General features: G+C 39.2%; 2 protein-coding genes across 6 annotated transcripts in view; both read left to right on the forward strand.

Annotated features, from left to right (window-relative positions):
- The window catches only part of si:dkey-159a18.1 (sortilin), a 12,728-nt gene extending 8,520 nt beyond the window's left edge, over positions 1-4,208 (forward strand). Inside the window, exons 16-21 of one of the 2 annotated variants that reach the window (XM_032504594.1) lie at positions 1,484-1,676; positions 2,269-2,385; positions 2,483-2,627; positions 2,737-2,843; positions 3,365-3,448; positions 3,572-4,208. In XM_032504594.1, the coding sequence (XP_032360485.1) occupies positions 1,484-1,676; positions 2,269-2,385; positions 2,483-2,627; positions 2,737-2,843; positions 3,365-3,448; positions 3,572-3,593 (668 nt within the window). In that variant the 3' untranslated portion in view covers positions 3,594-4,208. Of the gene's footprint in view, positions 1-1,483; positions 1,677-2,268; positions 2,386-2,482; positions 2,628-2,736; positions 2,844-3,333; positions 3,449-3,571 lie in introns of both variants that reach the window. The other variant, XM_032504593.1, reaches the window with a different exon arrangement.
- A 927-nt stretch (positions 4,209-5,135) lies between these two features.
- Positions 5,136-9,015, forward strand: part of fam3c (FAM3 metabolism regulating signaling molecule C) — a 4,261-nt gene continuing 381 nt past the window's right edge. The window contains exons 1-9 of one of the 4 annotated variants that reach the window (XM_032504630.1): positions 5,136-5,330; positions 5,797-5,886; positions 5,985-6,089; positions 6,375-6,401; positions 6,744-6,867; positions 7,785-7,843; positions 8,021-8,071; positions 8,156-8,240; positions 8,371-8,497. In XM_032504630.1, coding sequence (XP_032360521.1) covers positions 5,871-5,886; positions 5,985-6,089; positions 6,375-6,401; positions 6,744-6,867; positions 7,785-7,843; positions 8,021-8,071; positions 8,156-8,240; positions 8,371-8,497 — 594 coding nt within the window. In that variant the 5' untranslated portion in view covers positions 5,136-5,330; positions 5,797-5,870. Of the gene's footprint in view, positions 5,346-5,796; positions 5,887-5,984; positions 6,090-6,374; positions 6,402-6,743; positions 6,868-7,784; positions 7,844-8,020; positions 8,072-8,155; positions 8,241-8,370; positions 8,498-9,015 lie in introns of all 4 variants that reach the window. The other 3 variants (XM_032504632.1, XM_032504633.1, XM_032504631.1) reach the window with 3 other exon arrangements.

Raw genomic sequence — 9,015 nt, forward strand, 5'->3', positions numbered from 1 at the left:
ACACACACACACACACACACACACACTCTAAAGCCTCTAAGCAGTGCTATAAACTAAACATTCCACGTACTCTCACATTTCACAGCAATGAGGCTGTCATCCTTCACTGTCAAACTAGGGGAAATAACAAAAACAGTGGGATGAAGTAGTATACACATGACTGTTGTGTGCATGAGATAAATCTTTTCAGATTTTATATTCGTTACACTAATTAGCTACATGGCCCTACAAGGATAACCAGATCTCTCCCATCTTGACTCTGGCAAGCCAGAGTAGCAGGAGAAATTAGCTGAAGCCTAAAAGTGAAAAGAAAAGCTAAAATATTGCCAGTTTTTTTTTTGTTTTGCAAAGAAACTCGAGGAGTGCACAGGCAGAAGAGAAGGACAGAAATGCAAAGAAGTAGGAGACCATAGAAGGAGATGAAGTAATAAGTGAAGGAGATGAGGAAAAGAAGGAATTGACTGTGAGGGATCAAGATGAGGCTGCAGGTTCTGGAGAGAGAGATGGAGGCAGGATGTGATCAGGAGGAGGGAGGGTGGCTGAAACGGGTGATTGCATTGTTTCAAAAATGAGGGGAATAATTATAAGGCATGACCAGATAATTTATAAAGATTTTAAATAACACACAAAAACCAAATGGTGTTGGGTAATATATCTGATTTCACATACTGCTATTGTAAAAAAAATATTCAGGACTCTGGGTTATGTGACAAGTAACTCACCTGAGAACATTGATGCATACAGGACGCAAAGAACAAAAATTACTGTTGCACTAGTCTGGACATCTTTCCGTGCCAACGTTGCAATAAAGGTTGCCCTTTTTGTGGATCTACAGAGCGCTGTGGATTACTTTTTTTGTGTCATTGGATTATGTCAAAATACGGATCTTTTTATGGTGATATTGTGCTTCATTTCTGCGTTTGGAGAGGCGTCTCAACAGGCTGTAGGTCGAACACTGATTGTTCACTGTTACATTTTGGATGAATTTAAGTTTTGGGGCACATCCGCCACGTCTATGTACTGGATTCCAAGACAGCCGTGCAGCAATTGGATTGGATGAGGGCGAATTGTTAAATTGTTACAATGTAATTTAAAATCTGCTTTAAAGATAAACAAGTGTGTTTATTTAGCATGTTTGCTCTGTCCATATGTGCTCGTGCTATGTTCCCCAAGTGGTAGGCCAGGTATCAGCTTCCAGAATTAGTTTTTGTTTTTTTTGCCCCCCCTGGCTCAAATGTCCATCCTGGCCTATGATTCCCACGTCCCGCCTTCCCATGTCACCCTGCCCAGAGCTCTTGCCACCCGTTTATCACCCTGTGTGAAATATTCTAAATCCGCCACTGATTGGTAAACCGATTAGAAAACCACTACAGGTGTTTCCTGGTCACATCAAACTTGACATTTATCAACTTTTTGGATTATTTTAACCAGCAAATTAGAAACGATTGTCTGTGACAGTTGTAACGTTCATCTCATTTATCAGGTAATGACCAGGACTATGAAGAGTGGTTGGCCCATGCTACAGATGGAGGGGACTTGGAGAGAGAGGGCTGTCTCTTGGGTGTCAGAGAGACATACAAGAGGCTAAAGAAACAATCTGTGTGCAGAAACGGACGAGGCTTCGTGGTGAGCAAGAAGCAAAGCCCCTGCCTGTGCACCAGAGAGGATTACTTATGGTACGTTACACACTGAATCCTAAATGGTAAAACCTGACCTTTGAGATCATCTGATCAGAAATTAAGCTTGTATGGTAACATGTTACGGAGCTGTAGAAGACCAGAAGACCTCTCAGCCCAGAATGAGTTTCCTGGTCGGGTTTTTGTACAAAGTTTCAGGAAGCAACAGCATAACAAAAAGCTGTGTGACGTTCGCTCACAAAACTGAGTAGATTTGGGTCTATACCCAATACCGTCTGCTCAAACTATTGAAACACTGTCGTTTGTGTAAATGAAGTGTGAACTCCGGTGGAGCTTGCTCCAGCTCTAAACAAAAAGGTCTCACTCACAGTGACCAAAGATTAAAAAAAAAATGTAACGCTAAGTTAGACAAAAGGATGTCAGACTTAATTAAGTCAGGATACACTAGAAATTTGTTGATCAGAGAAAATAGGAACTTTATCAGTGAGCAGGAAAGAGGATATAAGGATACAATTAATTAACTAAAATGAATGATGAAAGGTCATTTTCCTTCACAGCGCCAACAACTAAGACAGCATGGAGAATATTCCCTTGTGAAGCCTTAACCTCTGCCCTGACCTCTTTTCAACAGCGACTACGGTTACTATCGTCATGTGAACACCTCCGAGTGTGTGAGACAACCCAATGCTGCAAATAAAACCTTGGAGCTCTGTCTGAATGGAGAGGAGGATGAGCTGCTGACAGCCGGGTAATATCCGTCAAGCCTTTTTTTCTTTTTCTTTAAATTAAGACACACACCACGTCTGCATGCTCACACACTTCTGACTGTGTTTGTACGTTTGTAGGTACCGTAAGGTCCCAAGCGATCGGTGTGAGGGGGGATTCAGCCCTCAGCTCGCAGTGCAGACAGTCATCAACCCCTGTGGTGTTAAAACCAGCCCTGGCCCTCCTGCCAGATCCTCGTCTCCAGTCACACACTTTGACACACCGGTCAGTGGATGTGTTGCTCCAATGATTGTGTGCGTGCTTGTGTGTGTGTGTACCTTCAGTTGTTCATGAAGTTTTTAGGAATGTAACAGCTGTTGTGTGTATTTTCCAGCGAGAGAGGCTGGTGTTGATCCTGGTGTGCGCAGGAGCAGGAGTCATTGTCGTTGTAGTGATCGTCTCAGCCGTCTTTGCTGTCAAAAGGGTGGTTCACAGAAACAGGTGAGCTACACACTATACGGCTGGGTATTGTTTAAAAAAAAAAAAGAACTTTGATATCATACCAATACCATGACTTCAATACTGGTTCCTGAGCGAAACTTTTTTGATACCAATTTTATAAAATCCATTTTAACATAATGAAATTACAACATTACAGCACAAATTGTATTTATTTTTTAGCTCCTACTACTTGAGCCTGTGTGTGTGTAACAGAGTTTTTCCTGCGTGTCTCTACAATGTCTAACGTTAGACAGGCAATCACCAGCATTATTAGATCTTGGTAGAAGCATATTGCATTCTTATTGGCTCACTGACGCCAATTCCATTCTCACAGACCCATACCCTAATTCCCCCCACCCCAGTACAATCAGTATAATAACACACCCTCACAATCAACTTTCGTCTTCCCCATATCCTTTTAATAAAGTGTGTATATACTTTATGCACCCAAGAGTAGCTGACCAAGCTGGTTTCATATTGCCCTTTACAGGACACCTGTGTATCGTTTCTCCAACCTCCAGATTCAGGATGAAGCTAACGTCCCGGCCGATATTGAAAGCGCTACCATCAGCAATGGCACGGCCTGCCTGCAGGACTCAGATGATGTAAGAGTTGTTACAGCTTGTATCATTTTATCACATTTAAAAATGTTGTTTTGAGCTCAAAACCTGTTTAGATGCCGTGATTTCCCTACGTATACTATACTGTTGTGTTTCTTATTTTGCCAGGATCTTATTGAATGACACATAACTCATTCCTATGGATATGATGAGTATTCAAGATTTAGACCAGTTGTGCTGAAAAAGACTGCCAAAGGCATTTTGATGAACTTACTCTTGATGTTTTGATGGGAGCACCCTTCGTGGCAAGTTTTGAGGATCTGAAAGCTTGAGAATGTCTTAATTTATTGATCGTGCTTTATTTCATTGCTTCACTTCACTTGCTTGCTCTTTGATAGATAAAGTTTTTTTTACTGACCTTTGTACTTGATCATCTGATCAATGACTTCATTAAAAAGAGTGCTGATAGTGGCATTGGCTTTGCTGTCAGTAAAGAGAAGTAAATATTAGAATATTCCACTACGGGCAATGAGGGAGTGCCCTGTATATTCCACTTTTGAGACACATTTTAAACAATGGCTTAAAGCAAACCAGAACTGTGATCACTTTTAAATTTCACATGTTGCATCATGTATGTTGTCCTACTCTACTTGTATACTTGCATCTATATATTGTTGCTAAGGTTTTTGTTACCTGCACAGGGACTATGGATGTAAATCAGCATTCTTGCTAACACCGGCATGTTTAGGCCTACATCTTGTATTTTATACCGATGTTGATTAACATGCTACCGATCAAATAAGAATTTATTTTTATTTTTAAATAAACAATGAAAACAGACAAAAAAAACAAAAAACATAATCATATAAAGATATATATAATAAACCTCTCTAACAAACTGTCCATGAGAGGACACTGGAGGCGCTGTAACGTCTTCCAGCTCTTTCAAAGGGAACAGAGAAGAAGAAAAAGGAGGAAGTCTGTGGAATGGAAACAAAGACACGTCAGTAACAGGATGTCTCACTCGTGTAAAACCTGCCAACTCTTGCAGAGTGAAAGAAAAATGCAGCGAGATGGCTTGTAAACTAGGCCTGGGCATGCAGTATTTGGCCACCGAGATCACTATTTATTCCATTTTTATATCAAAACCGTGATTTTCCACGGACCAAGTAGAAGTAAAACTATTGCTAAACAATTACCATAACACAAATATGTATAGGCTACCTACTGTTGAATTTGTGAGACTTGATCTTGAGTTCCCATGTTGCAATTTGCAATCTTGCAATTATCAAATCTCACATGTTAATTTACAATGTGGATAAAATACTTTTTAATGTGCATTCCACATAAAGGGATCATTGTTTTAAGAACCACATATGCATAAGAAGCCTGTCAATTCAAGAGATACTAAATAAAGAAAATTCACCATATGCATATGTATTTGTCAAGAAAATGTGGTCGTGTTTTTATAATTGGCTTCTTCATTCAGTATAAATATATTCAATTTTATTGGTGACATATTTCACATGCAAATGAAATAACAAACTACATCAATAACTTAAAACACTGAAACGACCTCTAATTGCTTTAGACTGGTTGATGTGTCGTTTTTGTTTATTTTTGCTCTATCATAATTGTATTAATGATCTGGTCATTGGGAACTTGATATTTCGTGTCAAGATAAGATTAGATTTTTAAACGACGTTTTCACTTTTCTGCTTTGTGGCTACTAAAAAAACAAGCAAATGAAATCCCACTGTACAGGTTTGCCTGCATGTTCGTCTTTGTTTTTTTCGACAGAGTGGAGCATCCTGCCGTCTCTTCGCCCTTCAACCATCTCAGCTCAGCTGTCATTACACGAATGTTTTCAGTGAAGGGTTTTGGAAACCAGACCAAAGGTTTCGTGGTTACCGTGGCAATTGAACAGGTAACGTTAAGCAAGGTGTGAGCCTTCATCCAAAATATACTTTTAAACGTTACATCCAAATGTATATTAGCTACAATTGCATTTCCGATTGAGTTATTTTGGTTTCACATAGCAAACGTAGGCAGAGATGAGAAAGTTACACGGCAGAAGAGTCATCGTAACGTCAGTTTCAACTTAAATGCTAAACCGTTCACGCTAGTTAGCTTTTCAAAATGTAGCTAGCTTCCTCGCTATGTAGCTAGCTAGCTAAAGTTACAGTATGAAACAGTCAACTAACAACCTAGCTAGTGCATTGTAATGACCTATTCAGATAAGCTAAAGTGACTTAAAAATACGGAACTATCTTCCTGTGGCATTAGCCATATTATTTCGACTATTAGCTAGCAGCCAGCGTACTGTCGTCAGCTATCTAAAGTTAACGTCACTCCACTGCTATTTTGCAACCCCCCCCTCTCTTTCTCCACAGATAAATCGTTAAAATTGACAAATTGTTTTAACACCACGGGTTGTTAGTTGTGGAAAAACTGGCTGGAGGCTAAGATGGTCAGGGCTGGCGGTAAGTGTGTCCCCTTTTAACATATACAGTAACCTTATACACAATAGTAACGTTATAACACCTAACGCTAGCTAATATCCCATCTCTTACTCCTGCAGGTGTTTTAAAGTTTGCAACGCTCATCTTTGCATTCCTCCTAGCTGTCTTTCTGGCTTTTCAGCTGCTAGAAATCAACCTGGACTTCAAACTGAGCAGTGTGATTTGTGAGTAACATTCTTGCAAGATAAAACTCCTCAGAACGTCAGGTATTGACTTTCAGCAGCTGCACAAAGGGAGTGGTCGAGTATCAGTTGTAAAGGAACAATGACAACTATTCCTATGTAGATAGTGTTGACATTACAGGAACCATATATGCTTCATTTCTGCCTTAGGTTTAGGGTTACACTAGTGTTTAAGGAAGGGATTTTACCCACATAACTGCATTTAAATGACTACCATTGTTGTGTCTGATGGAACTTGTTAAACCTCTACTCTTTTTTGCTTTTCAGCAAGATCTATGCCAGTGAATGAAGTTTGTAAGTGTGCTTAAACTATTATTTCAATTTTTTGCTTTGTCTTTTCTCAACAACTGGTACACATTTTCTCCCTTTTTTATTATCTTACCAGTTAACACAATAATAAGAAGAAGAATTAGCCTGTGTCACACAGATAATAGAAAATAACTACACAGTTTAAGGTTTGTGTTTTGCTTGGTGCTCGTCATTTAGAGTGTAAAGTGTCCTTTTGGTAGAGTTTGTTGCTTTTTGTTCTGTGTCTGTACCCGTTTGTGGTTAGGCTAATGTAATCGCACCACATGTTACCCAATACTGTGTGCTACCTGCTTCTTTTTGTGTAAATGGAGTTTTCTGTCTAAACAGCCGCAAAGCCAATCAGGTATAAGTGTGGGCTGTCCAAGTCATGTCCGGATGGACACTTTGCCTTCAAGATGACGAGTGGAGCGGCCAGTGTGGTGGGGCCCAGAATCTGTCTGGAGGACAAATTGTAAGTGAAATGACATCTTAAAACCTGTTAATGCAGCAACAGTTTTCTTGTCATTACTTAGAATTTCTCATGGGGGCAACAGAAACTGTGCACTATTAGCTTTAAATAGATGAAGAATAACATGTAAACAGAACTCTTTAAAACAGTATGTCTCATTTTTGTCTTCACAAATGCATGGTTGTCGTAGTTACTAATCAAGACAGTCATATAGCAGCAGTAAGCTTCAGTTTAAAAACAACAGTGGTTAAACACTTCTGTGGTTAAAATGCAGATTGTAGTGCTGAAATCAATTCATTGATAAGTCAGTCGACATAGGATTAAACATGTATTTTTAAAAAATTATCATTTATTAAGCAACATTTTAAGGATTTACTGCTTTTCTCTGTTTTTTAAAATTATAAATTGAATATCTGGGTTGTGCACTGTTGGTTAGAAACATTTAAGACATTTTAAAATACTTCATGGATTAAATCATTAGTTAGGGCTGGGCGATATGGAGAAATTCAATTATCACGATATTTTTTACCAAATACTTCTATAACGATACCGTAACAACTTTGTAGTGTTGTAGTGACTATTGGTGCTTTCAAAAATATTTACACATGACATTTTTGATAAATAATCAGTAATGTGGATATAATGACTAAAAACGGGTAAAGGCGAGCAGTAGAACAGTTACAACAGTCTGGCAAGTTCAGAAAATGACACTACTTTAATGCAGCCTTTAAAACCAGGAAAAAAGAACTATTATGCCACATTGCGATATTACAATATCCAAAATAAGACAATATCTAGTCTCATATCACAATATTGATATAATATTGATATATTGCCCTGCTCTACCTAGAGTCATTAAGATGTACACGTGAAAATATCCATATGTGCTGCTCCATTCCCATTGTCCTCCTTTGTTTTAGACTAATGAGCGGTGTGAAGAACAACGTTGGGAGAGGAATCAACATTGCCCTGGTTGATGGTAACGTCACCAGCTCGAGTTCCACACCTTGAAGTCGATTTGATAAATAGGCAGACCACTGCCGATAGCGCTACAATACTGTACAGCAGTGTTGCAGTCGAAGTGCAACGATGATTTTACGATTTTACGTAACGTTAGATTCAAAGTGGTTTTAAATTGGATATTTCTCCCCCACAGGGAGAACAGGAGACGCTGTCAAGACCGACTTTTTTGATATGTGGGCAGGAGGTGAGTATATTTCAGAATCTCTCTTTTAGACATTTGATATCTACATACGGATACATTGTGCTAACCATGTGCAACCTTGTGTAGATGTGGCTCCCCTCATTAAATTCCTGAAGGAAATCAATGAAGGGACAGTTGTGATGATGGCCTCATTTGATGATCCCTCAACAAAGTACACACACACACACACACACACACACACACACACACACACACACACAAATTGCTTTAGTTATCTCTAATAGTGGCTGTGTCGCAGCAGGTGTGGCCATGAAATAATATCTGTCTCCTTTGTTCTGTAGACTCAATGATGAAGCCAGGAAGCTAATTGCTGATCTGGGTAGCTCAGCTGTCAGTAATTTGGGCTTCCGCGATAACTGGATCTTTGTCGGAGGGAAAGGCATCAAGACCAAGAGTCCGTTTGAGCAGGTAACATGACCGACATCGACATGATTACATCTATGTACGCTCCTAGATAAAGTATTACACAGTTTGTAAGCAACAGCAACAACAGTAGCCTAGTCCTTATACAACTCAAATTATTTAAATTGAAGGAAAAATGTTGTTCCCAAAAATAAAATATAAAACATCAGTGTTGACCCCAACAACTGAAATAAAGAGCTCCCCATCAAATTTATTTTAAGATTTCCTGCAATTTAAGTGTTTTTATTCAATCATTATGCATATGATTGTCCTCGATACCATACTATAAGGGAAAGGGGTTTTAAAAGGTGTGTTGAGCTCCGTTCTTAAAGTCGGGAATTCAGACAAACCACCGATCTGTGTTAAAACATTGTAGGGGGCTGTGTTGATTTACATCCCATTCTTCTGGCAATAATGTAATTACTGCGTATGAGGACAAAAAGTGTCATCTTTAAGCCACGGAACACTTATAATTCACAGAACCACATCCTTCTGGCTGAGCCCATGTGGCCTCACACACTCAC

This window comes from Etheostoma spectabile, chromosome 23 (assembly GCF_008692095.1).
Source record: "Etheostoma spectabile isolate EspeVRDwgs_2016 chromosome 23, UIUC_Espe_1.0, whole genome shotgun sequence".
NCBI lineage: Eukaryota > Metazoa > Chordata > Actinopteri > Perciformes > Percidae > Etheostoma > Etheostoma spectabile.